The 23,793-nt window shown below is 40.7% G+C and overlaps 2 protein-coding genes across 4 annotated transcripts in view; one reads left to right on the top strand and one right to left on the bottom strand.

The window, feature by feature from the left end:
* pfkfb2a (6-phosphofructo-2-kinase/fructose-2,6-biphosphatase 2a) overlaps positions 1-3,489 on the bottom strand; it is a 73,412-nt gene extending 69,923 nt beyond the window's left edge. For 2 of the 3 annotated variants that reach the window (XM_060937722.1, XM_060937721.1), the window contains exon 1: positions 3,349-3,489. In XM_060937722.1, coding sequence (XP_060793705.1) covers positions 3,349-3,355 — 7 coding nt within the window. In that variant the 5' untranslated portion in view covers positions 3,356-3,489. Of the gene's footprint in view, positions 1-3,071; positions 3,177-3,348 lie in introns of all 3 variants that reach the window. The other variant, XM_060937720.1, reaches the window with a different exon arrangement.
* A 5,467-nt stretch (positions 3,490-8,956) lies between these two features.
* myl9a (myosin, light chain 9a, regulatory) lies at positions 8,957-15,874 on the top strand. Its single transcript, XM_060937723.1, has 4 exons — positions 8,957-9,149; positions 12,783-12,989; positions 13,086-13,247; positions 13,686-15,874. The coding sequence occupies exons 2-4, from the start codon at positions 12,803-12,805 to the stop codon at positions 13,859-13,861; spliced, it is 525 nt and encodes a 174-aa protein (XP_060793706.1). The 5' UTR covers positions 8,957-9,149; positions 12,783-12,802; the 3' UTR covers positions 13,862-15,874.
* The last annotated feature ends 7,919 nt before the right edge of the window (positions 15,875-23,793 follow it).

A 23,793-nucleotide genomic window follows, 5' to 3' on the forward strand; every position in this document is an offset into this window, starting at 1 on the left:
CCATAATTATCAACGCTTTCTATCGCCTGCGTAAGCTACCTGCGCATCTCTCACTCTTCACCACACCACACCGCCTCCACACTTCCTCCAGTAGCCTACTAACGTTAGTTCTTGTTCTACAGAATGCACAGAACCAATGCTGCCCCCAAAAGGTACGCTGGTCACTTTTAAAATTACGGTTAAAAAAATACCCCAAACCGGATGGAGACATTTCACTCGTTCAGTCCAATATTAAATTTAATACCTCCCTTTCGAAAATTCCAGTCATTCCAAACAATTTAAGACGTTTTAAGGCCTTGAAAACCGAAAGTTGTATTTAAGACTTTTTAAGACTTTTTAAGGACCTGCGGGAACCCTGTATGGATGTTTGATTGTAAGACTTGTTTTTATGCTAAATATGGGGCCACGCCCCCTTTTTGAAGGCTTAATATCTCCAAAACTAGTGGAGATATTGGCCTAAAATTTTGCACAGCAGTTATTCGTTACAAGGGCATCAAAATAAAAAATTACGAAGCAAAACTGAGATGGTCAGTCAGAAGCCTTCTGGTGATTTGGCACAGAATTACCCAATTGCTATAATTATCTCATTTCCTTGCATTACGTTGCCTTCATCATGACTTAAATATCTCATTTCCTTGTGTTATTACACGTCATCTTGCCATCATGTTACAAAGTCATCTTGCTTATCTCGTTTCCTTGCGTTATTACGTTATCTCGCCCATCATGTTACAAAGTCATCTTGATTGTTTCCTTGTGCTATTACATGTCACCTCGCCCATCATGTTAAAAGTAATCTTGATTATCTCGTTTCCTTGCATTATTCCATGTCATCTCGCCATCATGTTACAAAGTCATCTTGATTATCTCGTTTCCTTGCGCTATTACGTCACCTCGCCCATCATGTTAGTCATCTTGATTATCTCGTTTCCTTGCGTTATTACGTCATCTCGCCATCATGTTACAAAGTCATCTTGCTTATCTCGTTTCCTTGCGCTATTACATGTCACCTCGCCCATCACGTTACAAAGTCATCTTGCTTATCTCGTTTCCTTGCGTTATTCCATGTCACCTCGCCCATCATATTACAAAGTCATCTTGATTATCTCGTTTCCTTGCGTTATTACATCATCTCGCCATCATGTTACAAAGTCATCTTGATTATCTCGTTTCCTTGCGCTATTACATGTCACCTCGCCCATCACGTTACAAAGTCATCTTGCTTATCTCGTTTTCTTGCGTTATTCCATGTCACCTCGCCCATCATATTACAAAGTCATCTTGATTATCTCGTTTCCTTGCGCTATTACATGTCACCTCGCCCATCACGTTACAAAGTCATCTTGCTTATCTCGTTTTCTTGCGTTATTCCATGTCACCTCACCCATCATATTACAAAGTCATCTTGATTATCTTGTTTCCTTGTGCTATTACAGGTCACCTCGCCCATCATGCTACAAAGTCATCTTGATTATCTCGTTTTCTTGCGTTATTCCATGTCACCTCGCCCATCATATTACAAAGTCATCTTGATTATCTCGTTTCCTTGCGCTATTACATGTCACCTCGCCCATCACGTTACAAAGTCATCTTGCTTATCTCGTTTCCTTGCGTTATTCCATGTCACCTCGCCCATCATATTACAAAGTCATCTTGATTATCTCGTTTCCTTGCGTTATTACATCATCTCGCCATCATGTTACAAAGTCATCTTGATTATCTCGTTTCCTTGCGCTATTACATGTCACCTCGCCCATCACGTTACAAAGTCATCTTGCTTATCTCGTTTTCTTGCGTTATTCCATGTCACCTCGCCCATCATATTACAAAGTCATCTTGATTATCTCGTTTCCTTGCGCTATTACATGTCACCTCGCCCATCACGTTACAAAGTCATCTTGCTTATCTCGTTTTCTTGCGTTATTCCATGTCACCTCACCCATCATATTACAAAGTCATCTTGATTATCTTGTTTCCTTGTGCTATTACAGGTCACCTCGCCCATCATGCTACAAAGTCATCTTGATTATCTCGTTTCCTTGCGTTATTCCACGTCACCTCACCCATCATATTACAAAGTCATCTCGATAATCTCGTTTCCTTGTGTTATTCCATGTCATCTCGCCATTATATTTCAAAGTCACCTTGATTATCTCGTTTCGGTGCGTTATTCCACGTCACCTTGCCCATCATATTACAAAGTCATCTCGATTGTCTCAGTTCCTTGCGTTATTCCACGTCACCTTGCCCATCATATTACAAAGTCATCTGGATTATCTCGTTTCCTTGCATTATTCCACGTCACCTCGCCCATCATATTACAAAGTCATCTGGATTATCTCATTTCCTTGCGTTATTCCACGTCACCTCGCCCATCATATTACAAAGTCATCTGGATTATCTCGTTTCCTTGCATTATTCCATGTCATCTCGCCATCATGCTACAAAGTCATCTGGATTATCTCGTTTCCTTGCGTTATTCCACGTCATCTCGCCATCATGCTACAAAGTCATCTCGATTATCTCGTTTCCTTGCGTTATTCCACGTCATCTCGATTATCTCGTTTCCTTGCATTATTCCACATCATCTCGCCCATCATGCTACAAAGTCATCTTGCTTATCTCGTTTTCTTGCGTTATTCCACGTCACCTCACCCATCATATTACAAAGTCATCTTGATTATCTTGTTTCCTTGTGCTATTACAGGTCACCTTGCCCATCATGCTACAAAGTCATCTTGATTATCTCGTTTCCTTGCGTTATTCCACGTCATCTCGATTATCTCGTTTCCTTGCGTTATTCCACGTCATCTCGCTCATCATGCTACAAAGTCATCTCGATTATCTCGTTTCCTTGTGTCTGAGTTGTCCTCATGACTCAATTATCTTGTTCCCTCATGTTACTAATTCCTCTCCATAATCACTTTATAACTGGTTATGAACACTTTTTTTAAATGAAGAACAGCTGTCACTATAAAAATGAAATATTCTGCAAATATAGCTTACATCATTATACATTTCCCTACACGATACATAATTAGAGGCTGTACAGTGTAGAGGCTGACGTCACTCACCCTTTGGGGTGCTTTTGCCCACCCTTCGCCACCCCACGTCTATAAAGCTGGACACTCTGCTGCCTCAATCCCAAATATGCACTGCTCACTCCCTGCAGAAGTTCACTAATAAACAACAGAACACAGTGTCATATCATAACAACCTTATAAACCCTGCACGTCACTAAGGAAGCGTTTGGGTCAAACAGAGGACGTTTGTATTTCCGGCAGTTTGCCTCCGTTTGTGACGTTCGTCGCATAAGATTACATAAAACATATTTTATGTAATATGACTTACCCTGCATGCAGCAAACAATTCAACTCAGCCGCTATCTTTATTAATTTATTCCGAATAAAACACACACGCGCAGTCGGCTCAGCGGCGTCTCACTTCCGGCACAGCTGCGTTGCGACGCGCGCGCCTTCCCGCCGGGGTCGAGATTTTGTTTCAGGAAGTACCTCGGTGGGTGGGTCTGACAAGTCCCGCCTCCTGCGCTAAGATTGGCTGGACAGTTGAGACGGCGCGCACATCGTCCATCACCATAGCAACCATAGTAGTCTCCTATCTCGTGCGCGAGTATTGGATATTTTCCGCTCGTGCTTAAGCGAGCTCTGATGATTGGCTACCACGTACGTCAATCAAATCTTAGTGTGTGTGTTTTTTTTAAATAATTATTCATTAGTACAGACTGTACTGCTTCCCGCTTATTTCGGTTATTGACTCAATTAAATTTTATTATTTGGGCTACTGTTATTTAAGAAAAAATAAATCATAATATTATTTAATTTATTGTACTTTTTAATAATATTGTTTATTTATACTTTATATGTCTTCTTCATGAACATACCCATTATATACAAGTTATATACATCATATATAAAATATTCTAAATAAATACAAACAATGTTTATTGCCTGGACAAAGATGAGAGCGAGAGATGTTAATTTACTTAGCCAATGCATTAATATATTAAATAAAACATAATATGGGGTGGTGTAGTGGTTAGCGCTGTCGCCTCACAGCAAGAAGGTTCTGGGTTCGAGCCCAGCAGCCGGCGAGGGTCTTTCTGTGTGGAGTTTGCATGTTCTCCCCGTGTCCGCGTGGGTTTCCTCCGGGTGCTCCGGTTTCCCCCACAGTCCAAAGACATGCAGGTTAGGTTAACTGGTGACTCTAAATTGACCGTAGGTGTGAATGTGAGTGTGAATGGTTGTCTGTGTCTATGTGTCAGCCCTGTGATGACCTGGCGACTTGTCCAGGGTGTACCCCGCCTTTCGCCCGTAGTCAGCTGGGATAGGCTCCAGCTTGCCTGCGACCCTGTAGAACAGGATAAAGCGGCTATGGATGGATGGATGTCTTCTTCATACTATTTAAATTATTTTAATATTTTTAATAGTGATGTGGCCTTGGCTGTTCAGTACTACAAGTAAACAACAACTGACAACAATTAACCAATTAAATTGTGACATGGTTATTTTTAAGTTTAAAAGAAATTGAAATCAATTTCACAGAGTTTAACAAATCTATTTTCAGCAGATTTAAATGTATTTTTTAATTTGATTGAAGTTTGTTTCTTTAGTGATGCTGTTCTCTGCAGATTGACTATAATTTTCTCTCTCATCTCATTATCTGTAGCCGCTTTATCCTGTTCTACAGGGTCGCAGGCAAGCTGGAGCCTATCCCAGCTGACTACGGGCGAAAGGCGGGGTACACCCTGGACAAGTCGCCAGGTCATCACAGGGCTGACACATAGACACACAACCATTCACACTCACATTCACACCTACGGTCAATTTAGAGCCACCAGTTAACCTAACCTGCATGTCTTTGGACTGTGGGGGAAACCGGAGCACCCGAAGGAAACCCACGCGGACACGGGGAGAACATGCAAACTCCACACAGAAAGGCCCTCGCCAGCCATGGGGCTCGAACCCAGAACCTTCTTCCTGTGAGGCGACGGCGCTAACCACCGTGCCACCCCCTGGAATTTTATAAGAGGGAAATTCTTCTACATCTGAATTAGTCTCAAAATATTCTTCTAATGTTTATATAGTATACAGGGTTTGTTTAACATCTCATCTCATCTCATTATCTCTAGCCGCTTTATCCTTCTACAGGGTCGCAGGCAAGCTGGAGCCTATCCCAGCTGACTACGGGCGAAAGGCGGGGTACACCCTGGACAAGTCGCCAGGTCATCACAGGGCTGACACATAGACACAGACAACCATTCGCACTCACATTCACACCTACGGTCAATTTAGAGTCACCAGTTAACCTAACCTGCATGTCTTTGGACTGTGGGGGAAACCGGAGCACCCGAAGGAAACCCACGCGGACACGGGGAGAACATGCAAACTCCACACAGAAAGGCCCTCGCCAGCCATGGGGCTCGAACCCAGAACCTTCTTCCTGTGAGGCGACGGCGCTAACCACCGTGCCACCCCCTGGAATTTTATAAGAGGGAAATTCTTCTACATCTGAATTAGTCTCAAAATATTCTTCTAATGTTTATATAGTATACAGGGTTTGTTTAACATTTTACTTTATAATAGATTACACTTTTCTAATGAACCTATTGAACAGCTTATTATCAGGAGCCTCCTGATTTTAATCAGCTGAATTAATCATATCATTGCATGGGCCATTCATTTATATGTCCCTCATCAAAGAATTCCCATGCAGGGATTGGCTCACATGACATAAAATAATCCACCATTGTTTACGCAATGTTTCTCGTGAAGTTAAAAAGAAAAAAAAAAGAAAAAAAGGATATAGTGTGAGTCAGTCATGGTATATCCTGGATATACCTTGAACTGATGTCACAATTTCAAGCGATATGGCCAACTCGAGTCACAGCTGTGGCTCTCTGAACATTTCTGTGTGTGTACATCTACACATCATGATCATGTCTAGCCTGGCAGGTGATAGCATGGTAAAAAAATAATAATTAAAAAAATTAAAATTGAAAAAAAAAATAGTTTTGAAAAATATAAAAGCAGGCGGCACGGTGGTGTAGTGGTTAGCACTGTCGCCTCACAGCAAGAAGGTCCGGGTTCGAGTCCCGTGGCTGGCGAGGGCCTTTCTGTGTGGAGTTTGCATGTTCTCCCCATGTCCGCGTGGGTTTCCTCCGGGTGCTCCGGTTTCCCCCACAGTCCAAAGACATGCAGGTTAGGTTAACTGGTGACTCTAAATTGAGCGTAGGTGTGAGTGTGAATGGTTGTCTGTGTCTATGTGTCAGCCCTGTGATGACCTGGCGACTTGTCCAGGGTGTACCCCGCCTTTCGCCCGTAGTCAGCTGGGATAGGCTCCAGCTTGCCTGCGACCCTGTAGAACAGGATAAAGCGGCTAGAGATAATGAGATGAGATGAAATATAAAAGCAATAGCATGGTACATTGCACATGCTTAGGTCGAAGGTTGCTCCAGTGTAAACAACAAATGTGACTGCCTCCAGTGAGTTTATGCCGAGAATCAATCTTATGAACGAAAGTTAAAAGTTAACACTTTTAGTTTGGAATTTTTTGATGAGGGATATAAATCAAATATACCATACACTGAGAGGCTCCGGTTGAAATTATGAATTCTCTTCAGTGACTGGCATCGTAATATTTTCTTCAAGGCTATGCCCCTCAGAAAATAGTACCATTACCATGCCAGTCATCTCAGAGAATCCATAATTTCAACTGAAGCCTCTCAGTGCATGGTATATTTGATTCATATAGCTCCTTGATATAGAGCATACATGTTATTATTTTATTTTATTTTGAATTTTTAATCATTCCCCAATTTGGTTATCTGCCAATCACCCAGAGACGGCTGCTCGTGCTGTATCACAGTGCAGAGTAACACACTTGAAGCACCCTCTTCCGCATACATGATCTCACAGATGCCCATGATTGTCTAGTGTGGCTGCGATTGACAGAGAGAGAGAGAGAGAGAGAGAGAGAGAGAGAGAGAGAAAGAGAGTGTGTGTGTATTTCCCTCCTACTCAGTTTTACTCTCATGGACTGTAGCACAAACTGCTGAAAAAGTTAATGTTGGCTAGAACAGAAAGGCATCAACATTAACTTTTTCAGCAGCTTGTGCTACAGTATCTCTTCTGTGGGATTGGACCGTACAGGCTAGCCTTCTTGCCCCATGCGAATCAATGATTCTTCAATACCCATGACCTTGTTGCTGGTTCACTGGTTGTCCTTCCTTGGATCACTTTGATTCAGTACTAATCACTGATACCGGGAACACCCCACAAGACCTGATATTTTGGAGATGCTCATCTAGCCATCACAATTTGGCCCTTGTCAAAGTCGCTCAGATCCTTACACTTGCCCATTTTTCCTGCTTCCAACACATCAACTTCAAGCACTGACTGTTCTCTTGCTGCCTAATATATCCCACCGCTTGACAGGTGCCACTGTAATGAGATAACCAACGTTATTCACTTCCCCTGTCAGTGGCCATAATATTATGGCTGATTGGTGTATGGTGCCATGCATATCCCCCAGCATTTTCCACATTTTGTAGTCTTAAAGCCTTGAATTCAAATGGACCAAAGTGTCCTATTTGATTTACACAAACATATATTATTTGAAGGTGCAAACTATTTTCAACTCTGACACAAAGTTTAATTTTAAAAAGCAAAACATATGTTGGATGCAGGGGCAGCATGGTGGTGTAGTGGTTAGCACTGTCGCCTCACAGCAAGAAGGTCCTGGGTTCAAGCCCAGTGGCTGGCGAGGGCCTTTCTGTGTGGAGTTTGCATGTTGTCTCCGGGTGCTCCAGTTTCCCCCGCAGTCCAAAGACATGCAGGTTAGGCTAATTGGCGGCTCTAAATTGCCCGTAGGTGTGAATAGTTGTTTGTCTCTATGTGTCAGCCCTGTGATGACCTGGCGACTTGTCCAGGGTGTACCCCGCCTCTCACCCATAGTCAGCTGGGATAGGCTCCAGCTTGCCCGCGACCCTGTAGAACAGGATAAGCGGCTACAGATGATGGATGGATGTTGGATGCATTAGTATGCATCCCCTGGGTCAGTGCGAGGTCAAAACTTTTTTTATTTGCAAAATTCTAACTTTGCAAGATATGTATGTTTTTCCTCTCACTTATTATTATGTTGATTCATGACACATAATTCTAATCCATCCCAAAGATTGTCTCATCTCATCTCATTATCTCTAGCCGCTTTATCCTTCTACAGGGTCGCAGGCAAGCTGGAGCCTATCTCAGCTGACTACGGGCGAAAGGCGGGGTACACCCTGGACAAGTTGCCAGGTCATCACAGGGCTGACACATAGACACAGACAACCATTCACACTCACATTCACACCTACGGTCAATTTAGAGTCACCAGTTAACCTAACCTGCATGTCTTTGGACTGTGGGGGAAACCGGAGCACCCGGAGGAAACCCACGCAGACACGGAGAGAACATGCAAACTGCACAGAAAGGCCCTCGCCGGCCACGGGGCTCGAACCCGGACCTTCTTGCTGTGAGGCGACAGCGCTAACCACTACACCACCGTGCCGCCCATCCCAAAGATTGTATTGCTATAAAATGCAAAATGTTCAAGGGGGTGAATACTTATGCACAGCACTGTACACTGCATATAATACAGTATGTAAACTTGAGTATTATTAATGCAGCCATTATTTTTCATATCCTGGAGAACAAACCCTGATGGATGTTGCACTGTAGTCTACTAGAATCTCTATAAGGAATTGTAATCAGAGTCACACAAACACAACCAAAGATCTCTGCTCCTTGTTTTCCATGACACTTTTGTAAAGGAAGTATTGCCCTGCTGTGGCACAAGTGTTCATTTGCTTGCTAAATAAGGCCTCAGCCTTGAAAGTCCTCTCAGCATCGGAGTGTGTTTCTTTTGCGAAAAAACATCTCAGGATGTGGGACGGCAGGAGCTCCCAGATTCCTTTGCCTTGTAAGGCTAAAGGCCTGCGTGGCTGCCTGAGGCACAATGTTGACCTTATTGGCTGAGTCATGAACAGGGAGGTGTGGTGAAGACGCTGAAACGTTAAACAAACGGCCTGTGCTGTGGGAGAAGCAGGAGCAAGACCAAGGCTCACGCTGAACCTGCTGCCACTCAACACTGAGGTGAGCTCAACACATCACACTTACTTTTCATAGCAATGTTGTTTACGCTGCTAACAGCCTTTGAAAGTGTTTCATGCGTGTTATTTTCTGGAATAAATCATCGAAATAGTGCATCATGAGTCAGCGTCTCAGTGGCATGTTTGGACGTATTAGTGAGCTGAAAACCGTTATTAAAAAGTGCATGCTTGCCAAATGTTTAATCGTCCTGCACAGAAAAAACAAAACAAAACACGAGTACAGTAAGTTTTCTGGAGACAATTATATTTGCGCTTCAAGGGTCTGTTAACAATTTCCTCTTCTTTTCTTCTATATATTTACTTCTCTGATCTTTAAAGTGTTGTAACTTTGTACGTACCTTTCTATTTTCTGTACAGCTAATTTAATTTCTTTGGGGCTGTATATGTTCGTGCCATAATTTTATTCACTTGTGTTGTTTGACTTCCTGTTTTCTGGAAAACTTTTTCAATAAACAAGAAACACTGTCCAAAAAAAGAGCAGGAGAGCTCAGAGAATCCGATTTACTTCTCTAAGACCTCACTTATCAGGAATTTGGCTGTGCAGCTGCTCACATTTTTTTGCATCAAGCACAAATGCAAAACAAATGAACAATGCAAGTAAAACAGATCACAATATCGAGTAGTAGAACTATGTTCAATATTCAATATCACTATTAAATACTATAAGGTTTTATAAACAAGTGTGGCGTTCAAATACACAAAAGCATGTCTATTTTTATATTTTTTTTTCCTGAACTACTGAACTGTAAGGGTTGTTAGTCAGAAGAATGTGGTTATAAAGTAATTGAAGCAGAAATAAACATCTGATAACATTCTTCTATTTTCCTCTGGAGCGACGGGAGGGGACTTCAGTTTCACAGTGAAATAAACAATAATGTTCAAAAATGACAGTCAGTGGTGATACTAGTACATAGCAGCAATGCAATTTCAGGACAAATATGGTTGAACTTTGGCTCCATGTCTGTTATGGCAAATGTTTTGTAGTCAGGGACCTTTATCTATAAATGACATCATGGATACCCTCAGTACAGCTTGACTTTATGAACACAATCCAACTATTCACATATTAGACCTATTATTGAAATGTTTACAATTATATTTTCAATATTTATTGGAGTTATTGGAAAGCAACCAGTCAAACAAACTAATATTTATAAGAACTCAAGATTAAAAACTTTGATAACGTTGGTTTGATACTTCCATAATTGGAGCAAAATGTACACTGGTGGAAATTCCTTCACAAACCCCACTTTGAGAACTATGGACTTATGGAGATAGTTCAAGTTTCTCCACAGAATCCGGACCCAAGTTAGCCCAAAAACATCTAATAACGTACTCTATTTTCATTTTCATGGGCGGCACAGTGGTGTAGTGGTTAGCGCTGTCGCCTCACAGCAAGAAGGTCCGGGTTCGAGCCCCGTGGCCGGCGAGGGCCTTTCTGTGTGGAGTTTGCATGTTCTCCCCGTGTCCGCGTGGGTTTCCTCCGGGTGCTCCGGTTTCCCCCACAGTCCAAAGACATGCAGGTTAGGTTAACTGGTGACTCTAAATTGACCGTAGGTGTGAATGTGAGTGTGAATGGTTGTCTTGTGTCTATGTGTCAGCCCTGTGATGACCTGGCGACTTGTCCAGGGTGTACCCCGCCTTTCGCCCGTAGTCAGCTGGGATAGGCTCCAGCTTGCCTGCGACCCTGTAGAACAGGATAAAGCGGCTACAGATAATGAGATGAGATTTTCATTTTCTTTTCCATCCATATCACATCTATGATAGTGTGTTTTCACTTCAAGGTTGAGTTGTGGCTAAATTCCAGCACTGGTGAGTTCATTGCTGTCATTCCACAGAGGGATGTGGGCAAGATGAAAGTGGTTAGTATGGACCATCATTCATTTGCAATCAGGGTGTGTCATGGATGGCTGAATGCTCTGTATGCACTGTATGAATGCTATAATCTGTTTGACATTTGACAGTAAGGTGATTCCCTCACTGAGGTTTTTCAGAATTGGATTTATCAAGTATCTTGGCTTAAAAGAGTCTAGGTCAGGGCTGTTTTGTTGTGAATTAGGTGATTTTTCTCAATATTAGTAACCTGGCAACCCCATCGATTGTCCTTGAGGATCTTTTGCTTTGATTTAGATTAAGAAGTCAATTTCTGTTGCCCAACATAGTAGTCACGACCCCAACTGTCAAGAACAAGACAAATACAAGACCAGGACTAGCTGAATCAAGACTAAGTCTTAAAGGAGTCAAGGCCATTCAAAAGTGAAAGTGAGACCAAAAACCAACAAATCTTCAGCTATTTTTTTTTTGTGTGTGTGTGAATTGCATCAATGATTATGATGCAGAACAGAATAAGGAATTACTTCTTGTCAAACTTTGTGCATGAGGAAAGAAAAGACAGGACAGTTATTTCTATTTATTTATTTATTCATTCATATTCCAGGCCAGGACTATATTTAGCGAGACCAATGCTAAAGACAAGTCCAAGCAAAAATGCCAATAATTCCAAGACAATCCAAGTACAAATAATATTAATTTTGACCCAAGTCCAAGTCAATACAGAAAATGTCTCGAGCCCAAATTCAAGTCCTACAGCACTTCCAGGTAATGTCTAAAGTTTAATCCTAAGTAGCTTCCTGTTATAGAACATTACGTAGGATGTAGAAGCTCGTCCTTCATACGGAGCCATTTGGAATTCAGGCCATCCAAAATTTTTATTTAATCTTTCTACTTTCCCAGTTTTTGAGGTTTGGTGCTGTTCAGTACTGGATAAATAATTAACAAGGAAGAAATTTTAAGCCACTCAGTTATCAGCTGACAAAAATGTTGCAAATGTTCCAGTAACTGGAGGTTGTATCTGTGTATATGCTTCCCTCTGTTAAGTCAGTTTTAGATTATTGCACTTAACACTGTATGGCATGATCCCAAAAAAATTTGAGCTGAATTCAATAACAGATTATGCAATAGCATTCTTCATAACAGAATCATATCAGTGACAATCCCTAAGATTTTCTCTGCTTACGTCAATCACCACAACCCAGAAGTCAGCTTAAAAAAACCCAAAAAAACAAATAGACTTTTGCTTATTAAACACAACATTTTTCAATGTGAGTTTAGTGTCTTTTTTCCCCCCTGTCCATTAGCAGGTTCCACTTACATATTGCCATGGCCACTACCATATTTGTTGCTGTATCATGAGTTTGGTACCATCCTATGGCTTTTACCTGAGTGATGCTCAAAATGACTGAGATCAACTCACGATCAAATAATTCTTTAGTCTGCAACAGAAAATTTGACCCAAAAACATATAAATCCAACGAGCCAGTAAATCAGCACCAGCCATCAACACCAATAGACTTACAAAGAAGCTTATCAGATGTGTGGAAATGTGTTCAAGATCCACATGAATCTAGCTCCCTGGATATATTCCTGCACTCTTAGAATAAGAGGCATTGTCAAACACCCCAAAGGGATCTTCAGTTTGTCTGTGAACTTTCAGTGCTGTGTACTGGGTATTGGAGGGCATTCTTTCAGTTAAGGTTGCACTTAGAATCCAAAAGACTCTTGAGGAACATCTTTTAGATTGTGTTAGACATTTATCGACCATGACTTTCTTTTAAAGGTCAAAACCCTTCAGCCAAAATGTCTGCCGCCAAGCGTGCCAAGGGGAAGACGACGAAGAAGCGTCCCCAGAGGGCGACTTCCAACGTCTTTGCTATGTTCGACCAGTCCCAGATCCAAGAGTTCAAAGAGGCATTCAATATGATTGACCAGAACCGTGATGGCTTCATTGATAAGGAGGATCTTCACGACATGCTTGCTTCTCTTGGTAATTGTTTAGAAAATCCATATGTGCAGCATGTGAGATAATATTATCAAACTAGAGTTTTAAACATTTGCCATACTGCTTCATCCTGTCTTCCAGGAAAGAACCCGTCAGATGAGTACCTGGAGGGTATGATGAGTGAGGCTCCAGGTCCAATCAACTTCACCATGTTCCTCACCATGTTTGGGGAACGACTCAACGGCACTGATCCTGAGGATGTCATACGGAATGCCTTCACCTGCTTTGACGAGGATGGCTCAGGTAGCTTTCGGTTTTTATGATATACACTGAAACAGCCATGGTGTAACCATTCATGGCATCATCCACCATGATTTACACTGTGCATATTTCCAATGAATTATTTCACAAATATCAAACAAAGTTAGTGAACATGAATGGTTATAGTTCCATCAAGATGTCCTCCCATCATTCCTTACCACATATAGCTTAAACAAAAATGGGACAAACAAAGGTTCAGTCCCATGGCTGCCCACTGAACATATAGTGCTTCATTTAAATTTTGGAGTGAATTTCTGTCTAAACCGGTCATCTTTTCTTCAAAGCTGGTTCCTGGGTTATCTATGGTTCAGTCCCAAATCCCTACCCGAGTTTTGCACCCAGTATAAGTACCAGTCACTCATATTGTTGTGTTCAAATTCTCTGTGATAGTCTCCTGATCTTACATGTCTCATCCTGAAGGCTTTATCCATGAGGACCATCTTCGTGAACTCCTGACCACCATGGGCGACCGTTTCACAGATGAGGAGGTTGATGAGCTTTTCCGCGAGGCACCAATTGACAAGAAAGGAAACTTCAATTACACAGAGTTCACCCGCATCCTCAAACACGGTGCCAAAGACAAGGATGACATGTAAAAAAAAAAGGATACCAGATTCATCTGAAATCAGGACTATTCTCAAAATGCTGATTGTATGCTGATGACTTTACTGTGTCTGCATAAGTACTCTGGGCATTCTTTTGCACACACAGATTAAGTCTAATGCTGGACTAGAGAGCTATTTACATGTACACTGGTGCTTGAAAGTTTGTGAACCCTTTAGAATTTTCTACATTTCTGCATAAATATGATCTAAAACATTATCAGATTTTCACACAAGTCCTAAAAGTAGATAAAGAGGACCCAGTTAAACAAATGAGACAAAAATATTATACTTGGTCATTTATTTATTGAGAAAAATGATCTGATATTACATATGAGTGGCAAAAGTATGTGAACCTCTAGGATTAGCAGCTAATTTGAAGGTGAAATTAGAGTCAGGTGTTTTCAATCAATGGGATGACAATCAGGTGTGAGTGGGCACCCTGTTTTATTTAAAGAACAGGGATCTATCAAAGTCTGATCTTCACAACACGTTTGTAGAAGTGTATCATGGCACGAACAAAGGAGATTTCTGAGGACCTCAGAAAAAGCATTGTTGATGCTCATCAGGCTGGAAAAGGTTACAAAACCATCTCTAAAGAGTTTGGACTCCACCAATCCACAATCAGACAGATTGTGTACAAATGGAGGAAATTCAAGACCATTGTTACCCTCCCCAGGAGTGGTCAACCAACAAAGATCACTCCAAGAGCAAGGTGTGTAATAGTCGGCGAGGTCACAAAGGACCCCAGGGTAACTTCTAAGCAACTGAAGGCCTCTCTCACATTGGCTAATGTTAATGTTCAAGAGTCCACCATCAGGAGAACACTGAACAACAATGGTGTGCATGGCAGGGTTGCAAGGAGAAAGCCACTGCTCTCCAAAAAGAACATTGCTGCTCATCTGCAGTTTGCTAAAGATCACGTGGACAAGCCAGGCTATTGGAAAAATGTTTTGTGGACGGATGAGACCAAAATAGAACTTTTTGGTTTAAATGAGAAGTGTTATGTTTGGAGAAAGGAAAACACTGAATTCCAGTATAAGAACCTTATCTCATCTGTGAAACATGGTGGTGGTAGTATCATGGTTTGGGCCTGTTTTGCTGCATCTGGGCCAGGACGGCTTGCCATCATTGATGGAACAATGAATTCTGAATTATACCAGCAAATTCTAAAGGAAAATGTCAGGACATCTGTCCATGAACTGAATCTCAAGAGAAGGTGGGTCATGCAGCAAGACAACGACCCTAAGCACACAAGTCGTTCTACCAAAGAATGGTTAAAGAAGAATAAAATTAATGTTTTGGAATGGCCAAGTCAAAGTCCTGACCTTAATCCAATCAAAATGTTGTGGAAGGACCTGAAGTGAGAAGTTCATGTGAAGAAACCCACCAACATCCCAGAGTTGAAGCTGTTCTGTAGAGAGAAATGGGCTAAAATTCCTCCAAGCCGGTGTGCAGGACTGATCAACAGTTACCAGAAACATTTAGTTGCAGTTATTGCTGCACAAGGGGGTCACACCAGATACTGAAAGCAAAGGTTCACATACTTTTGCCACTCACAGATATGTAATATTGGATCATTTTCCTCAATAAATAAATGACCAAGTGTAATATTTTTGTCTCATTTGTTTAACTGGGTTCTCTTTATCTACTTTTAGGACTTGTGTGAAAATCTGATGAAGTTTTAGGCCATATTTATGCAGAAATATAGAAAATTCTCAAGGGTTCACAAACTTTCAAGCACCACTGTATCTTTTCCATAACATCATTTAGTCTATTTTGCCAGGCTTAATGTACATCTGCAAAACCATTCCCTGACCAGCTTCATAAGGGCTTAATTCTGTCACGTTTACTGTATAGTGATATCATTATAAGCCTAAAGGCAAAAAAAAGGACCCACCAACAGCTGTGGAATGAGCACTGTTTTAAATTTGGTCATGAACCCAAATATCTTTCTCTGTTTATTTGTTGAACACAAAAGAAAGATTAAAACTGAACTAAATAGTATGGTTTTGGTTTCCACAATCTCCCACTGTTGTTGGAAAATTTAAAAAAAAAAGAAAAAAAAAAGAAAGCTTTGGGGCAGCACGGTGGTGTAGTGGTTAGCGCTGTCGCCTCACAGCAAGATGGTCCGGGTTCGAGCCCCATAGCCGGCGAGGGCCTTTCTGTGTGGAGTTTGCATGTTCTCCCCGTGTCCACGTGGGTTTCCTCCGGGTGCTCCGGTTTCCCCCACAGTCCAAAGACATGCAGGTTAGGTTAACTGGTGACTCTAAATTGACCGTAGGTGTGAATGTGAGTGTGAATGGTTGTCTGTGTCTATGTGTCAGCCCTGTGATGACCTGGCGACTTGTCCAGGGTGTACCCCGCCTTTCGCCTGTAGTCAGCTGGGATAGGCTCCAACTTGCCTGCGACCCTGTAGAAGGATAAAGCGGCTACAGATAATGAGATGAGAAGAAAGCTTTGTGACTGAAGTGGAACTTTATGTGGAAAGCACCGCAAGACTTGTCCAAATTTGGCTAGTATGGTTGAGATCAGGCCCCTGATCAACCCCATGGTTTACTGAGAACGTTAGTTACGAATGATGTTCCATCTAGGATAATGGTAGAAAACTTAATTTGGCACACTTTTATCAAAAGTGGGGCAAAACCTAATCCACACTGTCAGAAATAGGGGTATAGTAGGAGACCATTTCTGTCCCCCAAGGTACAATCTACACTAATGTACCCCCTAGGGCTCATTTTTGGACCTCAAGGCAACTATGTGTAACTTTTTAGGGCCAAAAATATACATATGCGCTCCCAAGCAGTATATGAAGGGTACAAATAAGTACTTTAGAAGGAACTGCAGCAGTGACAAGCCATTGTCCCCCTAGAGGTACAATAATGTACTTTATTTTCTGAGAGTGCAGCTGAGCAGTTGAGCATTGAGGGCCTCGCTCAAGGGCCTGACAGTGACTCGCTGTAAATTCAATGATTTCAATTCACAATCCACAGGTCAGTTCGTACAGAAAATGAAAACAACTACGCTACATTACACTACACTCCTTTCTGAAAAGAAATGGAATTTTTCCATGGAGTTGAAACAAAGCTTAAGAGTACTAGCTAACAATCCTAGCTAACACTGTGTGAAGATTATAATTATAGGAACCTTTGCTTCAAAAAATGTTCTAAGTTTCAGGTGTATAGACAAACCTAACAGTAGGAACATTATCACAAAGAGTTCTTTATTGTTTGGGGAACTGTGTGAGACCCATGCTCAAATAACATTTTGTAGCAAGCCATTATTAGCAAGGAACATTGATATTTTTGGAACGTCACACCATAACCTTCTTAGAACCTGTCAAATACTCAATAAATGTTCTCTGTTAGATGGGTGCAGCCCCCAAGAGTGTACCACTCCTCTCTATGCAAGTACAATACCCTGTATGTATTTGAAGATCAACCTGTTGCCTGGTATAATTTGGGGTAATTATTCAGTAAAGTGTTCCTCTTTTTAATGTTGTCAGGAAGCCCAACTTTCACAATTAAAAATTAATGTTCAACTGTAAAACAGGAAACAATCATGTTTTACTCGGACTATATAGCCTTCCAAGTCACAGGTAAAGTTACTGAATATCCATAAGAAAAAAAATAACTTCGCATATGCCAAAGTTAACAAAACCCTGAGACTGCTATTGCTTTTCATGAGGAGCCTGAATGCTAGCTGCGGTTTGTACATTTTGTAAAATCTTAAGCATTTCTTGCAAATTTATCTTGATATTTTCTGTTCCGCATAACTCCCATTCAAGACAATCTGTTCTTACATTAAAGGGGTACCAAATATAATATATACAGTTGCTGATGTGACAAAGTAACGTATTCTTAAGTATTCTATCAAATTTATATACTAGAAAACAACGAAATATCTTGGTAATTGTAAATATAATAGTCGGTACGCTAAACGGCACAAGAGTTGCCATTTTTAAAAGACTGTGATGTCAGCCCTACCCACTGCACTAGGAGAGAAGCGTGTAATCATGGCGTCGGGCGCATCAAGTGAAAGCGACAGCTCTGTCGAATCGTACGAAGAGATCCCGCAAGACACACTGCAAGCAGGCTATGGCTTAGAAGGGTACCAGTTTGAACCTAGGAGAGGTACTCTCGACTCCGGTGATGACGAAAGAAGAGAAGAAAGCTCGGATGACGGCGAGGATGAGACTGATGCTGACCATGGGCATGGCGAGCGTGGGGCAGAGCATATGCGTGCAGGTGACACGGCGTGGTGCTCGTGCGGAAAATGTAACGTGGAGTTGCTCACGAGTCCAGCAGAATTTATTTGCTGCAATGAGATAGGCGCCACCCGTGGACTTGCGAAATCGTCGCAAGAGGCAGAAACAGGTATTTCCATTGAAATAAAACACACACACACACACACACACAGTGGCATAATAGACTATACTACTAGTACTACTACTAGTTTTTCAGCAGAAACGAGTGAAAAGACACGTCTGGAGGATCGTTATGCTTTCCATCGGTCCTGTTATTACACCAGAAAGCAACACACTGTGGCATTATGTAGCCGATCACTTACAATTCATCCTACTTTCCGATTCACACGCGCTAGTCCCAACCTCAATGAGCCAACACAACTGGGCACATACATACGTCATGAGCGTTACGCAGAGAAAATGAACGTGCATTCTGATTGGATAAAATTAATATCATGGCGGGCTGTTCAAACTGCGGAAATAGTTTGCTCGAGCTACTTTCAAAACACTATAACTTTCCAACCTTAGAACAAAAAACTTTTGTAAGTCTTGAATAAGGTTCGTTAATGTGTGTTTTATTGTTATATTTACTCTATATATTGCCCTCTGTTCCCCTTTAAGTTTGTGCATATGATCCTACTTTAATTACCATTTCTTAGACCTCTGGCCCTACTTTACTGCTTTTCCAATGCTAAGACCAGGACTCTTAAAGCAAACAAATCCATGATGTTGGCCAAGATAAGCAGCGCATGCCTTCCTGTACCACCCTGTTTGGGAAAGAATGAGACTCAATCTCAGTAATTTGCCCCATGCCAGCAATGTCCCAGCCACTCATCTGATAAGGAATAAACACTTTTCTTTTCATATCTCATTACATCTTAAATAAAACTTTATTTTTCGCTGTTGTAAAAGAAATATTCCCACAGCACCCCTATAGTCTACACAGTATAACATTTCATCACCTAATCCTCATTTACTTTATGTGTAAAATAACCATTTACAATAACAATGTTGCCCTTTTTTTTGAGTGAAACATGACAATGAGATCAGCATGGGTACTGATTCGTGGGTAATAAAGACCTGATCTCGGACCAGACACCCCTGAGGATGCACATTTTGTCTAACAAATGTTGCATTCAGGTGCTCATCAGAAAGTCAGACATATTAGAGATCCAAAGCTTCATTCAGATATGTCGGAAGATACACCAAAGATTAAAAATAAATAAATAAATAAATAAAAGGAGGGAAGGAGAAAGTGTTTGCATGATATAGGCGCAAGAACTGAAATGCATAAGATATATATTTTTCCATGTTTAGACTTTGTTTTGACTCGATCATCAAATCCTCATAACAGCGAATTTGCCAGAACATACAAAAAGTCTCTTGTAAACTTGTATTTATCTCAAATTTCCCATTTGTAAATACATCTTGATAAGTTGTTCAAATGAAATTTTCAAGCATGACATTTGGTAATTCCCAAACTGGTTGTGATTAGAACTTTTACAGTTTCCACTACGGGAGGAACAATACACCAATCACTTTTTTTTTTTTTTTACACTCATCCCAAACGAGTAATTACTAAAACATCATTTGACATTAGAAACAATGCAAAGAACACACAGAATTTTTCATAATCATTATTTTCAAGGTCCATGTGGCATACTTTCAATGGCTGAGGATCCCATAATGAACTGTGATCATGCTTAAGTTTCAACATCGTGAATTTTTAACAAGTGTTAACAAATATACCATTGAGAGCATGTAGTCCCAGTGCTGGTCCTGGATTAGGCCAGGCCTGTACATTTTAGTGTTAACTCATTAGCATAAAAGAACATGTTAAAAAAACCAGGACCCTGGGAACCATGAGCCGTGTCTGAAATCATTCCCTATTTACATATACGTACAAAGAGTGCAATAATTTCTGCGTCAGCCACTTTGTAGTGAGGCACTGTCCAACCTCACAGTGGAAAATCATATTACCTTGGATAGTTCGCTACGTTGTTACCCAGAGTGCACCAGAAATCCAGAAAACATCTGCACTAAGGTACAAGAATTCATAATTTTTTTTAGCTGAACAAATAAACAGCATGGGAACAGCCAACTCTGGATATAAATGTAAAGGATGTGTAAATGTTGTTTAAGACCAAAACATTAGCTGTGGCCATATCTACTATAACCCCAGTTCAAAAAAAGTTGGGACACTGTGTAAAACATAAATAAAAACAGAATGTGAAGATTTGCAAATAATGAAAACCCGATATTTTATTGAAAATAGTACAAAAGCAACATCTCAAATGTTGAAACTGAGAAATTTTATTGTTTTTTGAAAAATATGTGCTCATTTTGAATTTGATGTCAGCAACATGTTTCAGAAAAGTTGGGACAGGGGCAACAAAATACTGAAAAAGTTGTGTAATGCGAAAAGAAACCTAATTTGGTTAATTGGCAACAGGTCAGTAATATGATTGGGTATAAAAAGAGCATCCCAGGCAGGAGGAGTCTCTCAGAAGTAAAGCTGGGGAGGGATTCACCGCTCTGTGAAAGACTCTGTGGACAGACAGTGCAACAATTTAAGAATAACGTTCCTCAGTGTAAATTTGCAAAGAATTTGGGGATCACATCATCTATGGTACGTAATATCATTAAAAGATTCAGAGAATCTGGAGAAATCTCTGTATGCAAGAGACAAGGCTGAAAACTGACATTGGACGCCTGTGATCTTCAGGCCCTCAGGAGACACTGCAGAAACGTGTCTGTAGTGGAAATCACTGTGTGGGCTCAGGAACACTTCAGAAAACCATCGTCTGTGAAAACAGTTCATTACTGCATCCACAAATGCGAGTTAAAACCAGATATAAACAATATCCAGAAACACCACCACCTTCTCTGGGCCAGAGCTCTTTCACGATGGACTGAGGCGAAATGGAAAATTGTCCCGAGGTCTGACGAATCAAAAGTAGAAATTGTTTTTAGAAATCACGGACACCACGTCCTCCAGGCTAAAGAGGAGAGGGACCATCTGGCTTGTTATCAGTGCACAGTTCAAAAGCCAGCATCTGTGCTGGTATGAGGGGGTATTAATGTACATGACATGGGTAGCTTGCACATCTGGGAAGGTGTTATTAATGCTGAATGATATATACACGTCTCAGAGCAATATGCTGCCATCCAGACAAAATCTTTTTCAGGGAAGGCCTTCCTTCTTTCAGCAAGACAATGCCAAACCACTTTCTGCACATATTAAAACTGCATGGCTCCACTGTAAAAGAGTCTGGGTGCTAAACTGGCTTGCCTCCAGTCCAGACCTGTCTCCCATTTAAAACATTTGGCGCATTATGAAGCACAAAATATGACAAAGGAGACCCAAACTGTTGAGCAACTGAAATTGTATATCAGGCAAGAATGGGAGATTTCTCTTTCAAAACTACAGCAACTGGTCTCCTCAGTTGCCAAACGTTTAGGAGTGTTGTTAAAAGTAGAGGTAATACAACACAGTGGTAAACATGCCCCTGTCCCAACTTTGAAACATGTTGCTGACATCAAATTCAAAATGAGCATTAAAAAAAAAAATTCTCAGTTTCAACATTTGATATGTTGTCTTTGTACTATTTTCAATGAAATATAGGGTTTCCATGATTTGCAAATTATCACATTGTTTTTATTTAGTTTACACAGCGTCCCAACTTTTTTGGAATCGAGGTTGTACTACAAATCACTACAGAATACAAGAGCACCATCATTCTTTGATATTGCTCTTGATCGTACCTGTACTGCTAACCTTCTAAGTAATTAATGTTAATTACTGCTATTGTACTGTTATCTGTTAATGTTGCTCGTCTATTTTTGTGTGTGGCAGCAGGTCATTTCCAACACACTGACGCTATTTATAGTAAATCGTGAATGAGCGAGGGAGGGTATGATTTCAGACCGAGCTCCTGATTTAGATGTTTGTAAAATGAAACAGGAATTTCAAAAAGTTATCATAGCTATTATAGTTAACAGAGCTCGAGGTCATATTTGTTGCTGGTCCCTGTGCCTTTGGTCAGACTTTAAGTCATTGTTTTGATTGATATGAAATGATCTCTTGATAGCTTGTCAGCCTAATAGCAGGGTACTAGCTAAGAAATTTGGATATTTTTTGCATTGACTAACTTGTCCAATGAATCCTACCAAAAACTTGTCTAGCTGTACTACTGATTTTGAAAGTGGCGTGGTGGTGCAGGTTGCAGTGAATGTAAGGTCAGTTGATGGTATGAGCATCTTATAATTAAAGAAGAATACAAACCAGAAGTCCCAAAGTGACACTCCAGTGCTAAAAATCATCAGACTCGTGTGAGCCTACATTGGAAATACTGTTAATACTTAATGTCCAGCAAGATTTACACAAGACTGATTTGATATTGTCCTTTGTCCAATGGTATTTCAAATGTACAAAGTCCTCTACAACGTTCCTCTAAAACAGAGGGAAAGCGCTATAAAAAGCAGCCTTGATCATCTGCTGAAAGTCTGCTGGAGTCATTCCTCCATCACTGAGTCGACGCAAGCTGTAGCCCTATTGAGATTTGATGAGCCAATGTTGATCGCGCCATCCCAAAACAGGTTGAGGCAAATAATCCACAGAAAAGGATTGGCAAAGCCCAAGAGATATTGCTATACCATGCAGAGATCTTAAATCTTTTATGCTAGGTTTGGCTTAAAATATAAAACATGTTTGTTATCTCCAGAACAGGATTAGACACAGAAATATAGGAGGTAAAAGTAAAAAAAAAAAAAAACAGAATAAGACACAAGATCATTGAAACTAACACAGAACAAAAATTTCAACCCCACAGTGTTCATCTATAGATGAATTCTCAAAAACCCAAGGCTAGCTTTTCTGTATTCACATGGGTGTGACATCCTCTTGCAAATAAATATGGAAACATACAGTATGGGTTAAAAAAAAGAAAAAAATTATCTATTTATGATTGCTAAATAAAGATTAAGCGCCATCTCCTTGTTACTTCCTACACCTTTATATGCTGGCTTTTATTAAAACAATACTGTACTTTGGTCAAAAATTTTAATGTGAATTAAACGTAGATGACCAGCCAGGATGAGGGCTACCAGCCTAATGTAAAGTAAAAAGTTAAAAGAAAGGCAAGCTGATAGCTACCAGTTCAGTGTTGTGCAAGTCATCGCATGCTCATCAAGGTGTTTATACTCGTCAATCAGCCATACTGATGTGGTTTCTAACACTGCACAATACATAGTTATCCATAAAAATGGACATCGCAGATGCTAAAAAAAAAAAAGAAAAAAAAAAGTCATGGCTCCGTCGCTTTCTTCCTCAGCACCCAGTTTGATGGCAATCCACACCACAATCAATCAGACTTCGGAAGGGGGTATGGCTTAAATTTTGAAGGTGGAATTGTACACGTGATTCGGGTCATAACGTAACATAACGCGAGTTTGTTCCGTTTCTTTATTTAAAAAAAACCCCAAAAAGAACAATTAATGTACAAATGGCATCACTGAGCCAAACAGATGTTTGTAAGGAGGCAATCATGATGTACAACACATATGTATCACAATGTACACAATGTACAACAATAAACTGGCAGCTATAACCTTACTCGTTAGCAACTGTACGTTAACCGTTTAACTCCAGTTAAAAAAAAAGGAAAAAAAAAGTATGGAA

The sequence above is a fragment of the Neoarius graeffei genome, chromosome 13, assembly GCF_027579695.1.
Source record: "Neoarius graeffei isolate fNeoGra1 chromosome 13, fNeoGra1.pri, whole genome shotgun sequence".
NCBI classification, from domain to species: Eukaryota; Metazoa; Chordata; class Actinopteri; order Siluriformes; family Ariidae; genus Neoarius; species Neoarius graeffei.